The 27,580-nt window shown below is 36.9% G+C and overlaps 1 protein-coding gene across 1 annotated transcript in view; it reads right to left on the reverse strand.

Moving 5' to 3' along the window:
* Positions 1-17,781, reverse strand: part of LOC127969864 (stonustoxin subunit beta-like) — a 35,081-nt gene extending 17,300 nt beyond the window's left edge. The window contains exons 1-3 of the mRNA XM_052571991.1: positions 17,689-17,781; positions 11,617-13,332; positions 7,836-7,868 (exon numbers count right to left, since the gene is read on the reverse strand). Of these exons, the coding sequence (XP_052427951.1) occupies positions 7,836-7,868; positions 11,617-13,332; positions 17,689-17,779 (1,840 nt within the window). The 5' untranslated portion in view covers positions 17,780-17,781. The remainder of the gene's footprint in view (positions 1-7,835; positions 7,869-11,616; positions 13,333-17,688) is intronic.
* Between the last annotated feature and the right edge of the window lie 9,799 nt (positions 17,782-27,580).

Here is a 27,580-nt window from a genome sequence, read left to right on the forward strand (position 1 = left end):
TACAAACCAACCTGATTTATAATATTATAGCCTAACTATTATGATATATAATCTATTACATTCATTGAAATAAACAATTCTACTCCCCATAAATAAAACACCTGATGCTGTCGGGAGCTGACCAATTTTGTGAGATTCAGCTTGAAAGGAGTAACACAAAGAAGTTGCGATTGTAACGCCTGTGTTATACTTTCCGCATGAGCAATCCGGACGCGTACACGGCCAGCGCAGATGCAGACTTCTTCAATTTATACTTCTGAATGCGCAGGCTGATGGCCAGCTCTGCAATTGCCCAGAATTATTGCACATCTCACTGTCTTTATATTCTTTTATTGACGGATTGCACAGGTTCGAGTAGCAATGAGCTTCTTCACTCTGCCTGCACATGTGCAATTGTGCTTTTAAAGCCAACTGACCACGCGCACCTGTCCGCGCGGTCGTCTGCTCAGAGCCTCGGCACACACTCTCCAATGACGATTTTTACGTCACGCCTACCTAATGGTCCATAGAGGACTCGCGGATGCAGAAAGTTTAACAGAGGGTTTAAGATGCAGGCTTGCATGACCTGATGCGCAACATTTCAGAAAATGTGCGTTCACAAATGTAGCCTATTTTGATCCAAATATGGAAAGCACTTTTGAATTTAATAATATGAGGTTCTCTCTTGAGATATTTTGCCACATTTCTTCAATTAAGGATTGTTACATAGTGTATGGTGTTTCCATTTATCTGAACTTCTTCAAGTGAGTTGCGGGCAAAAACTCGACTTTTGACAGTTTGTACATGTTCATTCGCTGGCATTTTTTGAATTTCTTTTTTTTCTCCCTTAAAAAACACATTCTGTCCATTCTGACGCGCAATTTTACCTTAAAGGCAATTTACCTAATGGCTGTTGATGACTATTTGAATTGAATTCTGCCAAAGTGCGCGCTTGTAAGTGTTCATTAAATGCTTATGCCAGTGCTCATGTGAAAAAAATCACATAAAAACATTAGGATATAGCTTATATTTCATTAGTAGCATATTTTTTTAAAATTGATGTAAACAATAAAATTTTACAAATTGATAAAAAAAAAAAAATTTCAGCATGTGGTGCAGGCCGCATTTGAATTTGTGACGGGTCGCGGGTTGAGAACCACTGCTTTATATCAAACATTTTTTAATCGTCCACAGCTGAGCTGAGTTTGTCATAGGAAAAAAATATATGAGTCGTGTATAGGTTTCATTTTAACGGATCAATCACCTATTTTCGTTTGCTGCATGTTTTTTTTTAAACATGCTAAAAAATAAATCAGAGTTTGTGAGAGGAAATAAATAGCCTATTAGAAAATATTTTACAACAAATCCTTTAAATTTAACAAATTTATCAGAACAAAACAATAATTAAAAATATATAATTCCAGTGGATAAATATAATTGTAGTATATAATATAATAATAGGCTTAGTAATAAATAATAATAATAATAATAATTTAAAGCTAAGCATAAGGTAAGCTTGGGCTTTCTCAATCGGGAGAAATCAAACGTTTCCATATTTGTGATGTTGCCCACTATTAGAAAATATTTTACAACAAATCCTTTAAATTTAACAAATTTATCAGAACAAAACAATAATTAAAAATATATAATTCCAGTGGATAAATATAATTGTAGTATATAATATAATAATAGGCTTAGTAATAAATAATAATAATAATAATAATTTAAAGCTAAGCATAAGGTAAGCTTGGGCTTTCTCAATCGGGAGAAATCAAACGTTTCCATATTTGTGATGTTGCCCACTATTAGAAAATATTTTACAACAAATCCTTTAAATTTAACAAATTTATCAGAACAAAACAATAATTAAAAATATATAATTCCAGTGGATAAATATAATTGTAGTATATAATATAATAATAGGCTTAGTAATAAATAATAATAATAATAATAATTTAAAGCTAAGCATAAGGTAAGCTTGGGCTTTCTCAATCGGGAGAAATCAAACGTTTCCATATTTGTGATGTTGCCCACTTGAAGCTTTACTATTATTCATGAGGTAAATAGGCTGTGTGCGTTTCAGTATTGATGAAAAAAAAATCACAATTAACAATATGTCAAAGTGCTCACGCCGAATGTCTGGTGAACGACTGCTGTTTCCAGTGAATATGTGCGCGAGGCACCAGCGATCAAACAGCTGAAACATTTTTGGTCACACATAATTCAAAAATGCTGGTAATTTGAAAAATCAAGAATAATAACAGAGTTAATACTAATTATTGCTAAATGCTGGACCGTTCCCATTTCGCTCTGCATATGGAACCTGAAGATTTTTTAAAACCAAGAATGAATCGAAATGAAAATTAAATTAAAACATTTAGCTTATATATATATATATATATACATATATATATATATATATATATATATATATATATATATATATATATATATATATATATATAGGCCTTATATTTATTTACTGTTTAATAAAAATAGCATGCATATGATCCTTTGTGTTAAGGTCTTCTTTTAATTTTTGTTTAGTTGACTGTAGTCTAAGACTAGCCTACATTTAAAAAATATATTTTTTTAAATGTTACAATGTTATATCATAATGTTATTGTTGTTTTACTTCCTTCTTTTATCTAATTTTACAATTACATTCATTTCGCAATACTTCACTTTGCGCCACCTGGCGGTAGTTTCGCGAATTATTTTAACACGCGACTGAATTACAGTATGCGCGGCGGTAAGCCCCAGAAAGGCTGGCCACCTACTGTAGGCTACAGTAAAAATGTAAAAGAAAGTCTTACTGCATGCTATTGTCATTAAACAGTCATTACTAGGTATATGTGTATATACTGTATATGTAACAAACCAGAATTAAAATATAAAATGTTCTAATCTGTGTGTGTTACTATATATATATATATATATATATATATATATATATATATATATATATATATATATATATATATATAGGAACACACACACACACGGATTTAAAAATATATATATTTTCATTCTGGTTTGCTCTTAGCAAAAATAAATAAATAAAATCCTTCAAGTTCCATATGAGGAACGAAATGAAAACGGTCCAGCGTTAAGACCGCACTAACAGCAACAATTCTTATTAACTGCTATTGTTCTTGATTTTTCAAACTGTCTCAATTTATGCCTTAACTGTGTGAGCAAAAATTGAGTATGGTATATTTCAGCTGTTTTATGTGCTGGTGCCTAACGCGTACATATTCATTGTAAACAGCGCAGTTCAGCATGCTACTGTGGCATATTTTTGCTCTTTATAATATTTTGCCGTCGATACTGAAACACACGTGAACCACAAAGCCTATTTTACCTAATAAATAATAGTTTAGCTGCAAATAGCAATATCACGAATATGGAAACATTTGGATGTGTCCAGAATGAGAGAGGTAAACCCAACAGGTGGATATACTGTACATCAATTTATTGTATTTACTTATTTATTTCTTGTTTATCCAATTTTTTTCATTGCATATGAAAATTTAAGAATAAAAAAAATCCTCACATTCACTTGTGCGCTCTTGCGCAATACCTTCCTCTTGCATTGCTCAATTGTGGACAACGTAAAAGTGTTTGATATAAAGGTTGCTGTCCCATTTTGTACATGAATTGTTAATTTAAAAAAAAATCTAATTATTTTGTTAGTTTCATGGTAACATGCAATCAAGGTCATATAGGCTATATTTAATATTCACTGTGGCATTTTCAGCCGTTTAAACTTAAAATTCCATGAGATTTTAAATTCAGTTTAATAGTATTAAAAATTCAGATTTAAACTAGTATAAAAACGCATTAAATTGCTTAAATTATTTCTATAAGTTAAAGTATCAACCTTAAAAATGTGTTGTCATGACTTTTTTCATCGTATTTTTTTTTACAGTCTCATAACGAGCTGCATTTGTTTTCCTTTTTTATTATTATTAATTTTGTTATAGTTTATTTAAAATAAATTGGCTAAAATAGGAGCAGACACGTTTAAATTAAAACAACCACAAAAACATGACTAGTGTTGAGGGAAATATAGGTTTTAATATTTTTATAAATCGGTACACATCCCTACTTATACCTGACTTATATTTTTTCCTCTCACAAACTCTGATTTATTTGTAGCTGTTAAAAAAAAAAAAAACAGGCAGCAAACAGAGAATAGGTGATGAATCCATTAAAATGTTATACTTCAGAGCAGAGCCTGGGCTTAATATAGGCTATCCGTTTTTTTTTTTTTCATTGCATCTGAAAATGACTAGATCAGCCTCCCTCAATGCTCAGCTGTGGATGATTTAAAAATGTTTGATATAAAGGTTGCTGTCCCATTTCATACAGGAATTGTTCATAAAAAAAAAAAAAATCGAATTATATTGTTAGTTGTAATTATATTATTATCACAAGTTCATTTAGACTATTTAACATGCACTGTGACATTTTATCATATTTTACTTATAAACTCCTTGAGATTTTAAAGAAGTTTAATAGTATTTAAATTCAAGTTTAAAAATAGGTTTTAACTGCTAAATACCAATAACCATACAGCATGTCAATAAATAAAATGCATACTTTTTATAACATTTCATTATTCATAAAATGCATAACGTTTCTGGTGTTTGGATTTGTACTTCAATATAATGAGCTCCAAGTTTAAGAATAGCCCTAGACTTCTCTCTCTCTCTCTCTCTCTCTCTATTTAACAGCATCAGCTCAATAAAATACGTCTTCCTTCAGGTAGAATGAATGTTTTCCTGCTTTCTAAATGTTGGGCTCATGATCAATAAGTTCGCCTCAATCTGATTCAGTAAAGTCAAACCGCAGACAGTGAAGCCTCGGAGACTCGCGCGCTGTGAGGCGGGAACAGAGGACTCCGCTTGGTCTTAAAGCCTCCCGCAAACATCCACGATCACAAATAACAATGATTTTCGTAAAATAATGATTAATTATTAATTGATGATGTGTTATTATCATTATGGTCTTGTGAAAATAATAATATGGGCTGCGAGAAAATTATGAAGTGTAGTGCAGGCATGTTTCAGCCCAGTAACACACCGTTCCTCAGAGCCAAAACACAGACCGACTTCTGTTCAGCTGGAGGGGGTTGGGTTTTGGATAGTTATTCATGGCTTGTGGGGTCGAGATAAAGGTGTGAATTGCTCTTTCATATGGACAGTGTCTTATGAGGCTTTCACTTGCTGAACCGGTTTATATAGGACTGTTGTTTTGGTTAAGACAAAAAAATGGTCTGTCCCCACGTAAGATTTTTCTAGTTCTAGTCATTCATTTGTTATATTCAACTAATCAGAGGTTTATATTTAATTTACATAATCAAATCTTAATATATTCCGTGCTCAAGCACATGCAGAAGTAGCCTAGTAATTGTGAAAAATTTGAATTTTTAATTATTTATTAATAAATGTTTTCTTGTCTGCTGCAAGATGAAATTCACAGTGCTGGCTCTCTCCGACAGAGAAATGCAACATTCACACATTGCTGAATGTTGAATATTAATGCACTCTGTCATTAATGTGAATTAATAATTTTTGCACAAATACTTGCATATGAATATTAATTCACATTTTGCATTACAACAAAAATTATTTCTTCCATGCAATTTTCCAAAATGAAATCAAACAAGATTTGTGATGAAGATAAAATAAATACGAATAAAAGCTGCACATCTACATCACACGTGCAGTGCAAATCTTGCACATATTTTACACACCTGCATTTAAATGCAGCTGCATTTTTTTTTCATTAAATAATATGAAAGCAAGTAGGGCTGGGTGATAAATCGATTTTATCAATTAATTTGTAATTTAGATCGGTTTGTTTGAATGAAAATCGGTTTTCTTTTTAGCATCCACAGACGCACCACTCAGTTTTCCCGTAGTTCAGAGTGGCTCAATCCTCCACCGAGTCTGACAGAGACACACCGCCAAGCAAAGGATGAACGGAGCGGTGTGATTCTGACTGGAGCCTCCATCACGAGTAGAATACATGCCAACAGCCCGAAATATAACTGCATATTCAGCAATAATTCATGTTAAACATATTTAGCTATAGCTTGATCAGGTTATAATGACTGCAAGAGTTGAGCGGGATGTTATGAGTTTGTCTGTTTCTTTTACTGATTAGTTTCGGGTTAAAGAATGATTTAAACAGATAAAGCACAGTCACACGCAATCGCTTTAGCAATAATGCATTCAAACAAATGTAATCTTACCGTGCTTATTTATATTTATTTTGAAGTTTTAGTGCATGAGTTATAGTTTACTGCATGTGTTAAAGTCTGCATGAACATGTAGGATCATATGACAGACACAGGGAGAGGAGCTAATTTTGACCATACCAGAATGTCTACATGAAGGAACGTGTACATGAAATGTGTTCCACTGATGCATAGGGTGGTTTCTTCTTTCCACCAATGTATGTATGTATAAATATACCAACTGATGCATGAAGTATAAATTCTATTTTAAACAAACCAACATGTTTCTGTACCTTGTAAGGAACTTGGTCAATGGTATATAAGCTATGGTCACTGTTAAAGCCTTAGAGAAACTGAGAAACGGAGAAATGGAGAAATGAACATACAGCTGGCAAAGACATCAAGTTTCTCTCCTATGCCTGATACATATGTCAATAAAGATTTTTGACAAGAACTGGTATTCGCCCTGTGATTAAACTGTAAGGGGACACGACTGATTTTAGATCAACAATCACCATTTTTTTATCATCTTGTCTCAGTTATAAGTTTATAACTATATTAAAACTTGTTTTGAAAATTGTATTTGTCATTTGAATATTGATTTTAAAATCTATTTAAATCATGAATCAGATTTTTTTTTTTCAGGCCATATGCTTTCGCCCAGCACTAAAAGCAAGTAAAGAAGGCTCCCTTTAAAAACACTTAAGTTGTCCATTAATGAAGCTCTTTTTTACATCGTGTGTATTTTGTTGATTATAATGAGAGAACTTGAGTTTAATCGTGAGGAAGTTTTATTAATTCTTTAGAGTTTCAAAGATTTAATCGTGCAGGTTTCATTTATTCGTTTCTTGTTTTAGGCTAATTAGGCATAAATAATGGGAACTAAATTATACAGTGCTTCAAGTTTAAACATGCAACAATTTCTTAATCAGTTTACAGACAAATGTTTTTTCCCCAATAAGTTAAAGGACAGGTAACGAATAAAAAAATGCATGTTGTTTTATTAAGGAAAAAATATATTTATTTTGAAAATATAAATTAAAATATAGGCATAATATATGAAAATATTGACATTTTGCATATTAATCCATGAAGCCCAACCCCTAAAATAGGCCACCACTTTTAATGCTCCGATGCAAAATAAACCACAATTTCTTTTGAATAACACATAATTAATATAATATAATACTGCACACCTTTTAAATGTGTCAAATCTAAAATATGGTTTAATACCATGTAGCTTAGAGAAAATATAATCACAGGTTCAGGCACAGGCTTGAATTCGTTCTAAGAAATGCACATAACTTCATAAGTACCAAACTTTCGTCTGTGGATATTAAATATATTAAATATTTTAACTACAGTGTTTTTCTTTCATTTTCCCTGACTGAATCTATTAAATGTAACACATCAGTGAGGCAAAACTGACGTCTATTTGTGAAAATGTTCTGTGATGCGCTTGTTTGATAACTTGTGATTAAAACGCCACTCAGCGGTCAAAGGCTGCAAATGCACTTTATACCACCGCCGCGGTACGTAAAGGGGCCTTTTGGATGTCTACTCAGTGTATATGATCAACATTGTTTTGCTTGTTTTCTTGGTGACTTACATTGTAGGAAGTCGTTCCTGGTCCAGTCAGAGACTGTGGAAATCAACAGACAAGAACAGTGTCACATTCAGTCAGTAACCAAACACAATCATGAACACACAGTGCAGCATGATTAATTAAATTACATCTTCAAAAGGGGCAGTTATAGGATTGAATTGGTAGGGGTTCTTAGCCCTCGCTACTGTTGCTGATAACACTACCCTGTGTTGTTGCCGTGTATTGCACACAATCACATATGTGAAGAACCAACATCATCTCTGCATTACACGCTGCAGTTACAACATGAAATACAACTTTTTTTTCTGTTCCCTGTATTAATTCTGAAAGATATTTACTTGTTTTTAAAATGTATTAAATAATTTAATCGTATAACTGTATATTTTTTCTGTAATACAAAAATTGGTATAGAGATTTATGAAATTTCACTATTATTCCCCTTTGTAGTCCACTTATTTTTTAGATGGTTTCATTAAGGGGGGGGGGGGGGGGGGTGAAATGCTCGTTTTCACTCAATATCCTGTTAATCTTGAGTACCTATAGAGTAGTACTGCATAACTCCAAAAAGTCTTTAGTTTTATTATATTCATAAGAGAAAGATAGTCTGTACCGATTTTTCCCGGAAAAACACGACCGGCTGGAGGCGTGACGTGTGGGCGGAGCTAAAGAATCACGAGCGCCAGTAGGCTTTTGTGTTGAGCGCGTCTGGAAGCTGTGACACCGTGAGGACAAAACCAGCCAAAACAAACCATGGCTAACTGTCAGATTCAGCGTATATTTATGATCCAGAATCAGATCCTGAGGCTGAAACTGAACAAGAGCAGCAGCAACGACTCGCTCCGAGCGGGGCTCGAACCCGGGTCTCCGGCATGGGAGGGGACGCACTAACAAGGAGGCAGAGATATTTGAAGCAGTTTTACTCACCGCCTGCGGTTCCAACACACGATCATGACCCTTTTTCGTTGGGATTGCAAGAATAAAAAAAGAAGACTGAATCTGACTGTAAGCCATGGTTTGTTTTGGATGATGGTTTTTTCCTCACGGTAATGTCACAGCTTCCAAACGCTCTCGACGCAAAAGCCTACTGGCGCTCGTGATTCTTTAGCTCCGCCCACACGTCACGCCTCCAGAAGCTCGTGTTTTTCTGGGAAAAATCGGTACAGACTATCTTTCTCTTATGAATATAATAAAACTAAATACTTTTTGGAGTTATGAAGGATGCAGTACTACTCTATAGGTACTCAAGATTAACAGGAGATTGAGTGAAAACGAGCATTTCACCCCCCCCCCCCCCCCCCCCCAAGAAATAAACGATACGCAAATCCGTCGTCAAACTGGGCCTTGTTTGTAAAACAAGCATCTTCGAAATGCAGGGAACAAACACTTGCACAACTCCATCCACTGGTCCCTTAATGCTGTTTTTTTTTTGGTAATCTGTGCAGGGTTGTCTTGCCCTGGCAACCAAAAACACACTTCTTTTGTGACTTTTCGTGACGTGACTCTTCTGGCAGAAGTGCCCTTAGGACCCATATAAGGAAATTCCGCTCCATCTAACGTCACACAGAGCTCCTTCAAACATACAACTTAATTTTTGAAACTTTGTCCATGTTTAGCATGGGAATCCAACTCTTTAACAGTGTAAAAAACTCAGTATGCATGAAATAGCATTTCACCCCCCCTTTAAGCTGTCTCCTGTATTTCATAGATGCAAAACGGTCGATACGTTTGTCCTGTTCTGCAACCAAAGGATATCCCTTTCCACTGACATAAGAGCCAGATGAGGGTAGTCTGTTTTGAAGTACTGTTCCTCTGAGCCAGTGACGTAGTGCACTAAATAACCATTCACAGCTACAACTACGGCAGTGTAGTTATGGCTGCATTGATACGAGTTTTCAGGGATGGAAACATGTCCCCATCCAGTTGGTTATTAAGCGTAATAATATCACTGGGGCCACCTCCAGCCTACATTTTTCGTGTTTCTGGCTACAACTTCCTCTGACTTAAAATTAATTTTGTAATGCAATGTTAAGATTAACATCCAAATCAGATTCAAACAGAAAGTTCTGTGAGGTTGGACTACATTCCTTTGATCATCTCAACACTTACTTAAAAAAAAAAAAAAAACTTGTCTTCACACACTGACAAGTGTGACAGCTTGATTGACAGCTTTTTTAAAGCCCGAACAGTTTACAGCCCGACATTATTCAAATGTGCGCACGCACACAGCTCTTTTGCCTTTTGTCAACAATGAGTAATTTATTCATGTTTTAACATAATTTACTCATAACTAACGTAGACTAGACCACTTGGAAGTTGGAATAAAGAAATAAAATAAGTCCTGTGTCACATCGTAACATCTCAGCATTCTAGACATAGGCTACTTTAACCTATAAATAGACCAACGCACCAATAAAAACGAGTTATTTAAAAAAAAATTAAATTAAGATAAATTTTAAATTAAGATGGGTTTTGGCAATAACGAAATTAAGATAAAGGCTCCGCCAGATTTGCTTTATTTAATAAAAGAATAATGCCAACATTAGCGTAAATACTCTGTCAACATTATGCATTTAAGACTCAATGAATATTTAGTTATCATTTGAAAAACCTTTACTCACAGAGATTAGGCTAGGTCTACATGTTTTTGTGGAGGAAAATGAATGAATCCACTGTAGATGTCTTCAGCGCGCTCCTGCGCTCACTGATGGTGCGTCATTATTCACTCATTATTCTCATTATAAACATGGTCAAACCTTATCACACCTCCCTCAGAGTTTGCTTTAGTTGCTGGTGCAACCAAAACGTAATCACCAGAGGCAAGCCTCCGTTACACCTGCTCAGCATTCATTTTCGCATCTTTCTCGCGCTAATCGAAACACATCACATGACCGCTCGTTTACCTCGCAAACCGGAGCACAAGCCCGAGCCCGCGTAAGATGATAGAAATTAAGCCCGAACCCGACCGAACCCGGGCAAAGATCTTCAGCTCTAATGCGTTTATCACATGAATTAAATAAGACATGAAGTGTCTAAAATAAATGTTCACAGTTCAGCTGAATGATGAAGTTTACTTTGTGTACTTTGCACAATATTAATAAACTGTACACTGAAACAAAATAACCAGAACATTAATGAGTGATAGAGCTCATCGTTTATCAGTCAGTCATGTGCTCTCGGCCACTGATCTATGCTCGTGACGTATTATTTATAATTTTCATTGGCTGATAGAAATGTTAACAAATAAAAATAAAAAAATCGTTTTTTTTTTTTTTTGAAAATTATGATTTATCAACCAATCGAGATGGTTTAGGGGTGAGCTGGACCGCAGACAGAAGGCAAAAGGGCCAACAAGTGCTAAGCATCTCTCGGAGAACTCCTTCAAGACTGTTGGAAGACCATTTCAGGTGACTACCTCTTGAAGCTCATCAAGAGAATGCCAAGAGTGTGCAAAGCAGTAATCAAAGCAAAAGATGACCTAGCACAGACCTAGCAAAACCCTGACCTTCTCTCATTCTTATCACCTAAAGCTCTCATCACCACACTCACATAGTGGTGTCATCTTCATTATGCCTTTGTTAGTAAGTACTATCCCCACCGTGTACCTAATACAGCTAATGGGTGGTTAAAATAGTAGCTGTTCAAATAATGTATATGCTGCTGTGTGAACAGGGCAGTTTGGTAGTTACACCTGTTAAATACAGTCCCAAACATAATTCTAAACGCTGACCGTTTAAACATAGCGTTTTGTGTGTTTTGAGAAAAAAAAAATGATGATGACACTTACTTTGAGAGAGTGTAGGGCTGGCAGTATCACTGGCTTCACTCACTCCTACTTTACCCACTATCCTGTAGCGGATCAGGTACTGCTTTCCAGATATCAATCCAGTCAGAGTAAAGTCTTCATCAGCTGTGTCTATGAAGAGCCACTGTTCCTCAGCTCCAGAATCTGCTTTCATCTGCTTGTACTCTACTCTATACTTCACTGTTTCTCCAGTTGGGGACTTCTGCAGTTTCAGGGACACAGTTTGGTCCAGAACATTCTTCACTTCTGGTGGGGGCGGCTTGGACACGGGCTGGAACTGTGTATCTGTCAGAATCCCTTTTTCATACAGATAGATCGAGGAGCCTGGACTGGAGGAATCAGAGATTGCAGAAATAATGAAGCGCATTCTCCTTTCATCTTTATTGGCCTCTGAAAAACTTCTGAAGTGAGATAAGTTTTCTCTCATTTTTGAAGTGAAATCATGAGGGTTGAATGATTTTTGAAGAGGAGATGTCAGGGGAAACTTGTTTTCCCCATCTAATTCTTTAAAGGGGTCAGATTTTAGAAACTCATTCAGGGTTGAAAGATATGGGTCTTTGTATTTTAGAGATCTGAAGGTCAAGCACACCACAACATCAATATCAGGATCAAGGAGGCTGATGAGACTGTCTGAATCTTCTATTTGGATCCCCTTCAGTGTCTTAGTGTAAACACTCAAGAGGTCAAGTTGTAACTCGGTGTCATGTAACCACTGGTTAAGCTTGCTAACATTAAAAGGGGAGAGGTTGTGGATCTTAAGGACATCTGCCAGTGATGTTTCCTCCATCCCTCCTCCCCGAATAGCAGGCAAGATTCTGGCCAGTGCTTTCTGGAGTACCATCTTGTAATTGCTAAATGAACCCTGAAATGAGTTCAGCCTCTCTTTGATGTCACTGAAAAACAGTACCATTGTTCTTCTGGACAGGTCTTTGCATCTCCTCTCTACTTCTCCCAGCTGCTCTATTATATCTTCAGTGGTGGAAATGAGTTGTATGCTGATTTCTCTCACCAACTGAGCTGCTTTTGATTCCAGTAGAGACAGAGGATAGAGCCAGACTTTTATTGGCACTGCGTTCTGTGGATTCCCCCTCAGTAGAGAGGGGAGCTTCTTATACACCTCTAGGGCTTCTATGTATGTGGTGGGGTTCTGCTCAAGATGGACATCACCATGAAATGTGCAGGTGATCTTCTCAGCCTTCTTCTTATCCTCATCTGTCATTTCTACAGCTCCTTGTCCCTCAATTGAAAATGTAGGGATCTTCTTGACCATGACATTCAGTTCTCCCTCAATCTCCTGCCTGTTTTCATCTTCTACAAATGAGCGATCAAACACCATGAAGGCCTGAGCTCCATACAGCACAGCTGTGACTACATGAGTTGCAGTTTTCTGCTCAAATACCTGAGGGTAGATGAACTGGCCCAGCTGAGTCATAGTGAGCTGTTCGAATCTTGAAGTTTCACTGTAATGCATTGTTACTCTGGACTGTTGGTTTGAAGATTTAGTGTTCCGCAGGTACTTGGCAGATCCTCCCACCTCCACTAGCCCTCCCAAAAAGCTGGCCTTCAGGGAAGCACTTACATCCAGGAGACTAGACTTATCAGAGAGAGAGTCCGAGCTACTGAACTTTAAATCTGTCATGAGCTGTGGACGACTGTCCAAATCTTCACTCAGTAATTTCTTATCCCACAGAGTAACACCTGAATTGAGAAAAAAAAATGAACAGTTACGTATGAGGATACAATGTACAGCTAAAGTCAAAATGCATCCTGTATTTGTTAGGAAATGTTACATTTAATATGTGTACTTAATTTTATTGTGCCTCAAGTTGGCTGTACAAATACTTTTGGTAACACTTTATAGTCTTATAACTATTAATATGAGATGATGTGCTTGTAAATGTTTGCTAATGTACTCATTGAAAATTAAATAATAATGTGATCAAGTAATCTCTCTTTAATAAAACACACCAGATATAATTAATTAAGACTGCAAGACCTGAAATGAGTGTCAGACAAAGGTTAAATTCAAAATATGCAGTGCTGGAGCTCCATTTACAGAGATTACCCTGGAAACTGCTGTTCCATAAGTGCCACCTACTGACAGACAGTGGATTTACACTTTTATCCAGCCTGTCTGTTGTTGTTTTTTCAGACCAGTGCATTTTTTTATGTAAATCTTAACTGGTTTCTGGATCAGTTGAAATGCCTATAATGTATAATTTTGACTCATCATTTTTAATAAATGAATACAATTGAAAATAAATAAATAAATAAGGCTGTAATGTGAGATTTATTATTTTCTAAAACTTTTTTTGTCAAAAATTGAACATTTGAACGTTATGTTGTCACCCGACCATTATTTTTTGTTCATTTAAAATCTGTTGCGTTTTGACATAAAACTTGTTGAAATTATTTAAAATTCTGAACATTTCTAGCATATTTCAACAGTAAAGTCATATGTTGGCACATATAGCCTGGTGGGTAGCGTACCGACATATAACGCCGTTGTGCTTCGGTCGGTCTGAAATTTGAGTACTGACTCACGGTCCTTCCCCAATCCTGCCCCTCCCCTGATCTTGTCAAAGTTAAAATTATACATATTTCGTTTAATTTAGTTTCCTACCATATTGAAGAGAAATGAAGAGGCCCATTGATCTGCCAGTTGCAGGTCTATCATGCTGAGAACTCTGCTCATGTTTGCTAAAAGTTAATAACCAAATGTATCATTATAAATTTCAGAGTGTTGCTGCAAATTAAATATAATGCGGATAACATTACACAAAGATTTTTTCAACAGGTTAGATATTGATTATTTAGCACACAAACCCCTTTCTCTACCTGACTTTCAGTCTTGCATATCTGCCATGTTTGTAGTTTTTTAACGCTTTTCATGTGTGTTAGTAGTTTTAATTGAATCTTCAGCCACTGCGCAATTTGTTGTGGCCAATATCAGCTATTTAGGCTGATTTATACTTCTGCATTGATACTACACCTGACATGCACCTATCCGGAAAATGTAACAACATATCTATTCTACACAGATCGCATCGCTCTGATTGGTCTGCTAGAACTCTTCCATCCATATGTATTTGAGTATTGTGTGTGGTTTTAGCACTTTAATATACTTTCACATGCCAAGACCACACCACAACCAAATATGTAAATTAATAGTTTGTTGTTCAGAATGTTAGGGATGAGTTGAAAGAAGATGAAAGGGTAAAGGGGACAGGATGATGGTCAGGTTGGTTTGGGCTTCTTGAATTGATGGCCTGGAGAGACTCAAGAGGGGGATATCTTCTTGTTTGATATATTTAGACCAGACGATTAGGACCTCCTAAATTGGGAAGAGCTGAGGTAAGCTTGGGCTTGATGGAGAACTTGATGTAGTTGCGGATTTAGGCTTGGTATGGTCGAGATGACCAGCAGCCAAGGGTTCTGATAGTCTCAATGGATATTCCTCATCTCGTTGCTGATTTTATGGATTTTGTGGCCCATTTCTAATTTATGTAAGGAAAACTGGATTTTTAGAAAGTGCTGGACCTGCATGTCAAAGGTGGACACATTTAGAAATAGATTTGAAAGAATTCAGGAGTATGGCCAGAAGATGTAGATGGGAAATTATGTTCCTAATTGATCAGTTTGCTTCTTTGAAGAGTGAAGATGAGAGTATCTGAGGAGTGGATAGTAATCTCCGAAATATAGGAGTGGATAGGAGGATTGAATATAGAAGAGTCGAAGTGAGTTCTGAGCATCATAGGATGCTGAACAATGCTAATGAGAACATGAAGTCTAAAGCTTGATCAGTCTCGGAATTTGGTAGGATGATTGAGTGAGATTATGCAGAGGGTAAGTAGGTTAGTGGAGAATGAGGTGTCCGGCTTATAAGCTGATCAGAGCAGAAATTGCGGTCAGGCAGATATTAGGTGAGTCTGCACATGATTGCATAACAACAGCAGAACATGATTTCCCTTGTCAATAATTCTAACTATCACTGTATTGTCCAAGTAGATGGGTATTGATTTTCTGGACCATTCTTGCCCCCAAAGGATGGTGTTGTGATAATGGGGTATATTTCTGGTGGAGAAAGCACTTAAATGCTGACTAAGGCAACTGAACTCCAGAGGTTGTTCGAAAGAAAAAACATCGCTCACCGTAATAGCCATCGAAACCTGTTGAGGGTGCTGCATCAGTATAGTTGGAAGTCGAGATGAAAGATATAGCTGTTATAGAGATAGAAGATACTGTTCTGGAATGAGAGGAATTGTTCCCAGAGGTGGATTTCCTTTGGCATGCATCATCTAATATGACTATTGTGGAGAGATGCGATGGCTGCTGCTTTAGACAGAAGGTTGGACAAGAAGGATTTCCCTTGAGGAATAATCCGGATGGCACAATTGAGGGGGCCTAGAAACAGTGAGATTTGGTTGATTTTGTAGAGGGTGGAGATGCCCTGAAGTGGTCAAGGATGATGCCTAAAACTCAATGGAGGTATGAGGCCCTGAGGTTTTCTGCTGTAAATGTAATGCTGAGTTTGGTGAAAACCTTGATTAGTGTGGAATCCTTATTGCTAGATTCCACACTGCTAGAAATCTGGATGGATAGGATTTGAAGCAAACCAAATGTTTTTTTTTTTTTTTTGTAAAGTAGAACTTTCATACACGTTTGAAAAACCAGAAGTAAACATCAGTTCTGTATAGGATGATTATTTTTATTTTACCTTAAAATTAAATGGACTTAATTTGATTAAAATAATCATCTGCTGTAGCACACTGAAAAAAAGTTTCATTCATGCAATTAAACATTTTTAGGGTAGCAATTAACATCTATATTTTTTCAGCCAATAGTTATTTATTTTTCATTGGCTCTAGTAAAAAAATATAGATCATCATTACCCTATTTTTTTTTTTAATTGGACGAATGAAACACTTTGCATCTTTGTTTTATTCACACCAACATTATTTGATTTTAACATTTTGGAATAATTTATTTATATAGCATACTTTTATTTAGTCTCACTGATAAATACCTTTTTTTATTTAAAACCAAATTTAAAAACTAAAACAAATACTGAACGCTGATTAAGAAACATCTTATTGAATGTGTTGCTTGTGTTGTTTGATTGTAGAACTATGCAGTTATTGCCTTTAATTTCACATGGTTACAGTTAATCTTTTAATTTAAGGCCAGTTCTTTGTAGTTTCAACCCAATTCAAAAACAAAAGCTAAATGCTGATGTCTGTACCATCTATGTTTGTATTGAATGTAGGCTACTTACTGTGCAGTTACTGCCGTTAATTTCAGATGGTTACGTTTATTGTTTTCAATAGCCAAAAGCCAGTTTGGCCTATTAAATACCACATAAAGATCTTCATTCATACTTTCCTTGTTTCTTGATTGTTGCTTAAAGAAAAAAATAATCGGAAATCGGTATCGGCCAGTTTGCTTGTAAAAAAAAATCGGTATCGGAATCAGCCACGAAAAATCATGATTGTTGCATCCCTACCCCCAACTGCTTCCCGGGCACTGCAGGATAAATGACTGCCCACTGCTCCGTATGTGTGTGTGTATTCATGGTGTATGTGTGTTCACTGCTGTTTGGGTGAACACATGATGGGTTAAATGCAGAGTACGAATTCTGACATCACATCACTTTTAAATTTTGAGTGGGAGACATGTGTCAATAATAACATGTCCAGTGTCATGTATTGCATTGCGTAGACATTTGCATTATAAGATATATTGTTTTGATTCTTGGTTAAAGAAAGTTTTTTACAGTATTAATAGAGTTTCAGATTTCAAAATGAGTTCAGGTGTACATGCAAAAGAGTGATTCCAATCTTAATGTTTTCATATTTCTTACAGAAATAACTGTTGTACCAGTGACGAACAGCTCCTTATTCAAGTGTAACAATATCAATAAGCTGTTAAATATCATAATGTTTAATTAATATAGTTATTAATGAAAATCACTATAAAATGTTCCCCTAATTTTGTTTGTGGATTTAATTAGTAAAAAAAATGAAACAAAAAGCATTTTTTAAGTAGGTAAAGTACCTGGAATGAAGGAATCTTCACGGCAGTCATACAGCATACCAGGAAACAGAGGTCTCCCTAGGGCTGCGATTTCAATGGGTTTAAATTTCATGTCTAGTAAAACAACAAAAAAACAACAACATTTATTTCTTTTTTGAGTGATATACACTCCTGATGCATAAAGATCTGTAAAGCTGCAAAGACTAAACTCTCAAATCCAAAGGGATATTCTTTATAAAACGGCTTGTTCAAACACGCCCCCACATTTCTACGTCACTATGAGAAGATTTGCTTAATGGTGCCCAAATATATTCACGCAAAGAAAGAAGGCTTAACTTTTATTCTTTCTTTTGCCGCCACTGCCATGTTGTGTTTAATTGTGAAAGCGAAAATACTTAGTTTGGCCTCCCAAAAAAAGACACAACTAGAATTTAGTAATTAAGTTTTATTTCAACAGTGTTCCAGAACAGCTCAACCCAAATATTCAGATGTCTGCTGTGCATTCTATGGTTTCTTGAACCAGTAGCCTGCAGTGTGTCTGTGGCACAACGGCTGTTTCCATAAAGTTAGGCAGTTCAAAATTTGCAAGGATAGTCTGGTGCTTCTTACTACCAGCCTGTAAGTATATTTTTTTTATTAAAATAATTTCCACTAATGATTCAAACGCCAGTTTTAAGAAATAGATTAGGCTTGTTGTTTGTCATTTCTCAGATCACAAATGAAGACGTGGTTTTATGTTTATGCAGCACGATAAACAACACAATGCGTAAAAAGACAGTATAAATCATTATAATCAGTAATTATGACCCCAATGGATGCAACAAATGCCTCTTTTGTAAAAGGTTTTATTGGTTTTGTCGCACTTATTAGGGTGCTAGACGAACTGGAGTGGGTCAATGCTGTTAGGGACAGAGGAGCAGATGGTGTTATTGATAAGCCTTTCAAAAACTGATGTGAGTGCCACTGGTCGATAGTCATTTAGTCAAGATGGTTGTTTTTTGGTACAGGAATGAGGATAGATTTTTTAAAGCATATAGGGACAACTGACTGTGCAAGGGACTAGTTAAAAATGGATGTAAACAATCCAGCCAGTGATCGGTGCATGATCTCAATACAAGACCGGAAATTCCATCTGGGCCAGCTGCATTCCTAATGTTGACATGCTTCAGAGCTTGACGAACCTCATCCTCTGATACAGTAAATGCATACGCATCACGTGTTGAATACATCTACTTCGTTATATTCCATCAATGCTGTGATAGTTATATGGCTATAACTTTTTTGACAGCACTGACAGGGGAGCTCATCTGTCCTTCTCTCATCCAAAACCAGCGGCGATGAAAGCGAGGTCTGTCGATGAAATGTTGGTACAAGCAGTAGACTGTGTGGAATTGCATTCTGATGCCTCTGTCTCACAATATAATGGGAGAACTGTGCATGTACACTCACCTAAAGGATTATTAGGAACACCATACTAATACTGTGTTTGACCCCCTTTTGCCTTCAGAACTGCCTTAATTATACGTGGCATTGATTCAATAAGGTGCTGAAAGCATTCTTTAGAAATGTTGGCCTATATTGATAGGATAGCATCTTGCAGTTGATGGAGATTTGTGGGATGCACATCCAGGGCACGAAGCTCCCGTTCCATCACATCCCAAAGATGCTCTATTGGGTTGAGATCTGGTGACTGTGGGGGCTATTTTAGTACAGTGAACTCATTGTCATGTTCAAGAAACCAATTTGAAATGATTTGAGCTTTGTGACATGGTGCATTATCCTGCTGGAAGTAGCCATCGGAGGATGGGTACATGGTGGTCATAAAGGCATGGACATGGTCAGAAACAATGCTCAGGAAGGCCATGGCATTTAAACGATGACCAATTGGCACTAAGGGGCCTAAAGTGTGCCAAGAAAACATCCCCCACACCATTACACCACCAGCACCAGCCTGCACAGTGGTAACAAGGCATGATGGATCCATGTTCTCATTCTGTTTACCCCAAATTCTGACTCTACCATATGAATGTCTCAACAGAAATCATCAGAGACTCTTCAGACCAGGCAACATTTTTCCAGTCTTCAACTGTCCAGTTTTGGTGAGCTCGTGCAAATTGTATCCTCTTTTCTCTATTTGTAGTGGAGATGAGTGGTACCCGGTGGGGTCTTCTGCTGTTGTAGTCCATCCTCCTCAAGGTTGTGCGTGTTGTGGCTTCAATGTTGCTCTTCTATCAGCTTGAATCAGTCGGCCCATTCTCCTCTGACCTCTAGCATCAACAAGGCATTTTCGCTCACAGGACTGCTGCATACTGGATGTTTTTCCCTTTTCCTCCTTTAGGCGAGTGTATTTTTACACTTCATAATCAATTAGCACAATTAGCAGCAATATTTTGGCTACGTTCACCATTGCACAGACTCGCCTCATGTAAACAAAGGCGATATGAATGATGAAATTGATTAAAAATTACATCTTAAAAAATATTGCATAGAGACGTCAGCTTTGCCTCAACGATGTTTTATATTTGACTGCAGTTGGGGAAAATGAAAGAAAAACACTATAGATAATATATTTAATATTCACATTGAAAGTTTAGTGTTTATGAAGTGATGTGTGTTTCTTAGAACAAATTCAAGCAGGATAAATGTCAAACCTATTCTCTAAGGAAATACACTATATTTTAGATTTGACACATTTAAAAGGTGTGCAGTATTATTTATATTTTATTAATTATGTGTTATATTATTCTAAAGAAATTGTGGTTGACTTTGCATCAGAGCATTAAAAGTGGTAGCCTATTTTAGTGAGGTACATGAATTAATATGCAAAAAATTCTCACATATTATGCCTATATTTAAATTTATATTTTAAAATTCCCTTAATAAAACAACATGCATTTTTACACATACTACTTTGTTATTTGTTATGTAGCTAAGAGAAAATAGAACGAATTCAAGCAGGATAAATTTCAAGCCTGTGCCTGAACCTGTGATTATAAGAAATGTACATAACTTCATAAATACCAAACTTTCATCTGTGAATATTAAATATTAAATATATTAAATATTTTAACTAGTGTTTTTCTTTAATTTTCTGTGACTGAAGCCGTCAAATATAACGCATCAGCGAGGCAAAACTGACACTCAGTGCTCATTTATCCACCTTGATAATACCTAATACCCACCTTGCTATAGTTCCTGGGGAAAAAAGTTCCTGGTACAGTTGTTCTGGGCAAATTTGGTGGAAACCTGGCAAATATGGCTAACCCATAGAAGTCTATGTAGAGGAGTTTGTGGTTTACCGTCATTTTGCCCTATTGAATGATATAATGTTAATGGAATGCTTTTAGAGTGGATTGGATGAGAACATTGGCTGACTGATGCCAGTGGGTGAGTCCAGGTGGAGCTTAGTAAATAAATATTGTTCTGTATCTGTGTGGATCTTAACCAAAGAATTTTTCAACATCAACAAGTTTCAGTGGCCATGGAGCTTGGCCCACACCTGTGTTTTCAGCACTCTCAAGTCCAGAATCTCTTTACAAAATGGCCATCGTTCCAGAGTCCTGTCCCAAGATGGCCACAGAGCCTCTTCACGTCAACCAGGAAGCCCAAGGGCCTCAGGACTGGTAATCACAGAGAATGTTTCCATGCTCTATGTAATGGCAGTCGCCCTTCTATATGTTTGGGCCAAAAGCAGCAGTATCTGGTGGCTCCTCCCGAAGTGGCAGCTTGCGCTGCTGAACCTCCAGAGGGAGTGGTGTCTAACTTTGAACTCTCTGCCCATCCAACAATGGCAATGGAGTCTGTTTGTAAATTCTCAGCCTGTCCTGGCACAGCCAAGGAGGCCATCTTTCAGCTCTTTGCCTGTTTAGGCATGGCCAAAGCGGCAAAGTTAACTCTCTGACTGTCCTGTTACGGCCAAGGAGATGGTTTATGAACTCACTGTCTGTCCTGTTTCAGTCACAGAGAACATTGATAACTGCTCTGTGCTCTTTGTTCCAGTACAGCCTGTTCCCTGCTCCATCAGCTCCACTCTGGTGCTCATCTGCTCCACCATGGCGATTTTTGGTCCCATCTGCTCTGCTGTGGTGGTCATCTGCTATGCAGTGAGGGTCCTCGATCACAACTGCTCTGCTGTGGTGGTCATCTGCTATGCAGTGAGGGTCCTCGATCACAACTGCTCTGCTGTGGGGGTCTTTGATCCCATCTGCTCTGCGGTCATCTGCTTTGCCACTGGGATTTTCAGTCCTGTCTGCTCTGTCCTGGTGGTCCTTGGATCCACCCTGGCATCCTGCTCTGCCGGTGTCCTGATATTTTATCCTACCCGTCAGTTTTTCCTACCCAGGGTTACTGCGCATGTGCAAATGTATCTGCATTACTGTAGGTTTAGGGTTGTGGTAGGTGTTGACGTTAATAAACCATAACTTCACAGTAGTATTTTTTGTTGTCGAATTGTACTACCCAATGTTTTAGTGGGAGGTAGGAAAATCTGACAAGGTAGGACAAATCGACAGAACACCGGTTTGCCTCAGTCCTCAGTTCCCTCATGGACTTGGTCCTCCATCCCACCTCCTGTTCTGTTCCCCTCATGTTCCCTGCTGCTCTGCTCCATCGTTTGTTACCATGGACACTAAATCTCCCAAACCCATTCTCTTGTTAGTTTCCATAATTACTCATTAGTTAATTGAGTAAATTGAGAATTAGTTTAACTACTTTAAGTTTGTTTGTATAAGGATGTATACCTTGTTTGCCTTTATCCCTGATTCTACTCTGTGTTTTCTCCAGTGTCCTCTATCTTTTGCCATTAAAACCTGCTGCATTTGGATCCTCTGCCTTTCGTGCCTCCTATGTTACACAAGTTAGAGCTAGTTTATTGTGGATGGTTTCCCGTTAAGGGTTTCTGTCAGTCCTGCCACTGCTTGTTTGGATTGTTTTTCCTATAATGTAATATTTGTATTTGTTACATGTATAAGTTACATATTCAAAATATACGTGCATACCATGTTTCCCATAAATTACATTTATAAACCATATATTTATCAAACACATATTTTACATTTCATTTTTTCAAGTGTACAATTAATACTATGACATACAGTCAAACCAAAATGTATTCAGAAAACTTCAACATTTATTACATTATCGCAGTTTATTTCCTATTGTTTAGAAAATTGTAATAACAGATGACAAGAAATCAGATAAACAAAAAAAATTTACCTTGATAATGTCAGATAACAGGTAAAATAAACAAAAAAAAATTACCTTGATAATGTCAGATAACAGGTAAAATAAACAAAAAAAATTAACCTTGATAATGTCAGATAACACGTAAAGGGTTAGTTCATGATGCATAAGGTCATCACGTGACACAGAACAGCAATAGGTCCATCAGATATTCTTCAAAATGGCACCAGGGTGATGCAGAGACAAATTGTTGAATAAAGTCCTTTTTTTAGCGCACAAAAAGTATTCTTGTAGCTTTGTATGAATGCGGATGAACCACTGATGTGACGTGGATTAATTTAGAGATCTCCTTGCTATGTTTCTAAACTTGGGAACATTTCAGTTGCATTGCTGTCTATGCAGGATCTGACAGCTCTCAGATTCCATCAAAAATATCTTCATTTATCTTAATTTAAGAGTAATTAATAACATAATTTTTTTTTTGTGTGAACTAACCATAAACATGGTCATGTCAAAGTACCTGGATACTTTTTGGTCCCAATCTTTTATCAATTTTACTAGTAGTCAACTGTATGAAGAATTTTGTGGTATAATTTATAATATTAATTCATTATTAATTTTAGTTTCTATAATAAATACAAAGAAAACAGATAGAAAAAATAGAGCAATCTAGCGTTATAGTTCTTTTGCTTTTGTTCATTGTTTAATAAATGAAAAGAAACCGATAGAATACAAAAGATTAGAAAGCTAGTTACATATATATTTTAATATGCGCCTATAGAGATGAGATCCTGAGACTGTCAGAGTGGTGTTCAGCTAATAACCTGACACTTAACACCACCAAAACAAAGAAAATCATCCTTGACTTTAGAAGGCACAGGGCAGACCCCGCTCCATAGTCAAACATGGAAAGAATGAGCAGAAATGATCCATCAATATGTTCTTACTGCTTCTGATAATTGTGGGGGAAGAAAAATTATTTGCTGTGATTGTCAATATCTGGTGACTTTGAAACTACTGCAGAAAGATGTTCATATTCAGAACCACAGTTAAACCGCAAACACTTCAGGAAAACAAATTAAACCAGTTTGACTGTGCTGAAGCTCAGTTTACAGCTGGAGGGGTTTCCAGAAAGCAGCTTTATGTCTCTGAATCATGTTTCATCAGGTTTCAGGATTACTTTCCTTCAGATAAATGTCTCTAAACTTCAGTTGATTTCAGCACAAGCATGAAAGCACAGGTTATGTGAGAATTTATTATTTTATAAAACATTATTATTGTATAAGCTATTCAGCTCTACTTTTCCAGGATTTAAATTCAAGTGAACATACTATATGCATTTATGAACAATTTTCAGGAGTTTTATATATTTGGGAATTCCTTGTATTTCAACTCTGCTGTTTAATACTTAATGTACAGCGAACTAGAGTAAACGTGTTAATAAGGTAGAAATGCTTTTTATTTTATTGAATGAGTCTGTTATAGAGTTACCATTATATTTCATCTAAACTGTCTGCTAATGCTGAGTGATAGTTTCTCCTGCAAAGAGTTAAGAGCGTCTGACAAATACTGTTTGAAAATCACATAAACACTGATGACAAACTGAGAAACAGTGATTTTACACCATGTGACAACAGTATCAGAATCTGCAGCTTTCTGTGATTCACTGACAAAGACACAATTGATAATCTGTTTTAAAGTTTAAATAAAACCATCAAAACAACTTCAGGACGGCATTAAATAAGCACAACGTGACCAATGACACATCATAAGATGACACTCATACATGAAAACAACTAGAGAAAGATGAAATGCTCACCTAAGTGTTTGTACTTCTGTCTTTGTCTTCGTCTGAAGTGTTGTGTTGAACAGCAGCTCTACACTTCTACCAGGAAGAGACATGAGAATGAAAAGAATGACAGTGGCTGTGTCCGATATGGCATACGTACCGCCACCGCGGCGTCTGTAAAGTGCATTTGCAGCTTTTGACCACTGAGTGGCGCCCTAACCACAAGTTATCAAACAAGCGCATAAAAGCACATTTTCGCTAATAGGCGTCAGTTTTGCCTCACTGAAGTGTTACATTTGACTGCTTCAGTCACGGAAAATGAAAGAAAAACACTATATTTAATATATTTAATAGCCACAGACGAAAGTTTGGTACTTATGAAGTTATGTGCATTTCTTAGAACAAATTCAAGCAGGATAAATGTCAAGCCTGTGCCTGAACCTGTGATTATATTTTCTAAGCTACATGGTATTAAACCATATTTTAGATTTGAAACATTTAAAAGGTGTGCCGTATTATTTATATTATATTAATTATGTGTTGTTTTATTCAAAATAAATTTTTTGTTTTACTTCTCATCGGAGCATTAAAAGTGGTAGCCTATTTTCCCAGCCAGCAATGACACGTGGGGCCCAGATGGGTTAACTACGGGTTCCATGGTTACTGTGTGGGCATGGGCTTTGGCGTATGTGAAATCAGCAGGTCCCATGTAGGTTTTGTAGTACAAGTCCCACATAGGAAGCCCATATGAGCTGATTGCATGGGCCCCATAAGGGACAGACATGGGCCAAGTGGGCATGGGTTTGATCTGGGAACACATATATGGGTCTTGAATGGCATTGTAGGGGAATTTACAGTTAAAACCCAAGGACCAGATATTTGGCAATGAAGACCAGGAGTCAGCTTCAATACTCTCGATGGAGTTCGCAGGCCGCCCCCGTCCAACTCAAAATCAACCACAGTTATACCCTGACAGAGGATACTCACTGCATCAATACATAAGTCAACAAAATTCTGATTGGTTCCAAAACCTAGATAAACTCTCCAAAGACGTATATCTGATATGCTGGACACTGGCAGTTGATCGTTTGTCCTGGGACTGTCTGAGCTTCTCCCTGTACAGACAGATACTAACACACATACACAGAGAACTTATCTAAAATTCAAGGCTTTCTAGCACTGGCGAGTGTCTTATCATTACGGTTGGATACACACACATAATATGTGGACATTAATCTTGAGGAAAAGAAATACAGCACACATAAGGTTACACATTTCACTCTTGCTATAACTTGATTAATAGTCAAACAAAAAATCATGTAATAATATAATATAATATCAGTATGAAGGATATGGCAACTCGGCATCCACTCCTTCAGTCCAAAAATAGCAAAAACTATGACTTTATTCAGCATTGTCTTCTCTTCCGTGTCTGTTGTAAGACAGTTCAAAACAAAGCAGTTTGTCATATCCGGTTCACAAACAAAACGTTCGATGTAACCAGATCTTTTTGAACCGGTTGCATCGGTTTTCAGATCAACAGTAGTTATTTCGGACAGATCGATTCAATAAACCAGTTGAAGAAAACAGACGCGTCTGAAAGAAACGATTCTTGACTCGTGAACATTGTTCTGAGTTTGTCTCCCTTGGTTCATGGAATTAAAATCAAGCTAGGGAGCAATTAAATTAATTAAAATTAAATATTTAAAAATGAAATTATTGTGCTGTGCATAAAAGCACCGAAATAACAAAAAAAATTACAACTATGCTCAGTCACGTTGTGTTCTCCATGTGTTCTCCTTGTGTGTTTCCGATGACGTAAGGTGAATGCAAACACACCTGTGCTTGATACAACTATTGAGTGTGAAAGCAGACCAACGTTGGGGGCGGCAACGGGAACAATCGCGCTCAGACCGCAGCAAATGAGCCCAGTGTAAAAGCCCTCTTAAACTTTTAACTTTTACATGCTTCCGTTAGGAAATATTATTAAGAATGTTGTCGTGCACATTTAATCTCGCCAAACATTTCTAATGTGCGATCATATTAAGACGTTTGTCCGTGAGATCTGCGTGAACTCTCATGCACGCCGCGGAGGCTGTCTGTCAGTCACACACACGCACACACACACACACACACACCACAACGAGAGCACGCACATGCATTAACTGTACGTAAACTCCTGCTTAATAATAAAGAGTGACGATGGCGAAGAGATTTGCTTAATGTTATCGTGCACATTTTATCTCACCAAACATTTCTAATTTGCATTATCATTAAGACGTTTGTCTGTGAGATCTGCAAGAACTCGCATGCGCGCCGCGGAGGCTGTGTCCGGTGACACACTGGATGCGTGGCGCAAGCGTCTCAGCCGCGTGGCGTGTCGGTTTTTAATTAGGCTCCCATGTTAACAGGTTAGAGCATACAGACCGCCTGCAACGCGTGTTGGAAGCGTTTCCAGGCAAAATATAATAGGAAAATGTGTTTATATGTCATTTTGTACACAGATACATATGAATTCATGATATTTTGATATTTGAAAATCTATAGGTTGACCTAAATTCAGATATAAATTTAATTTAAAAAATAAATAAATGATTATCAATTTTCAAATATTGCACCTGTCAAACAATCTATTTCACCGTCAATACTTTTCACGGTGTCCTTTATCAGTAGGCGTAGGTGTGTAAAAAAAAAAGTATTCCAACACGCGTGCGTGTCGCGGTAAAAATAGGCGTCGGTTCTATTTCTAGCGTTTTCCGTGCGCACATCTCACGCAGGCGGTCTGTAAGCTCTAACCTGTTAAAATGGGAGCTGAATTAAAAACCGACACGCCACGCGGCTGAGACGCTTGCGCCACGCATCCAGTGTGTCACCGGCCTAACAGTATGAAAACTCCCACTTAATACAATGAGTGACGATGGCAGAGACAGCAAAACGTTCCAA

This window comes from Carassius gibelio, chromosome A4 (genome assembly GCF_023724105.1).
Source record: "Carassius gibelio isolate Cgi1373 ecotype wild population from Czech Republic chromosome A4, carGib1.2-hapl.c, whole genome shotgun sequence".
NCBI classification, from domain to species: Eukaryota; Metazoa; Chordata; class Actinopteri; order Cypriniformes; family Cyprinidae; genus Carassius; species Carassius gibelio.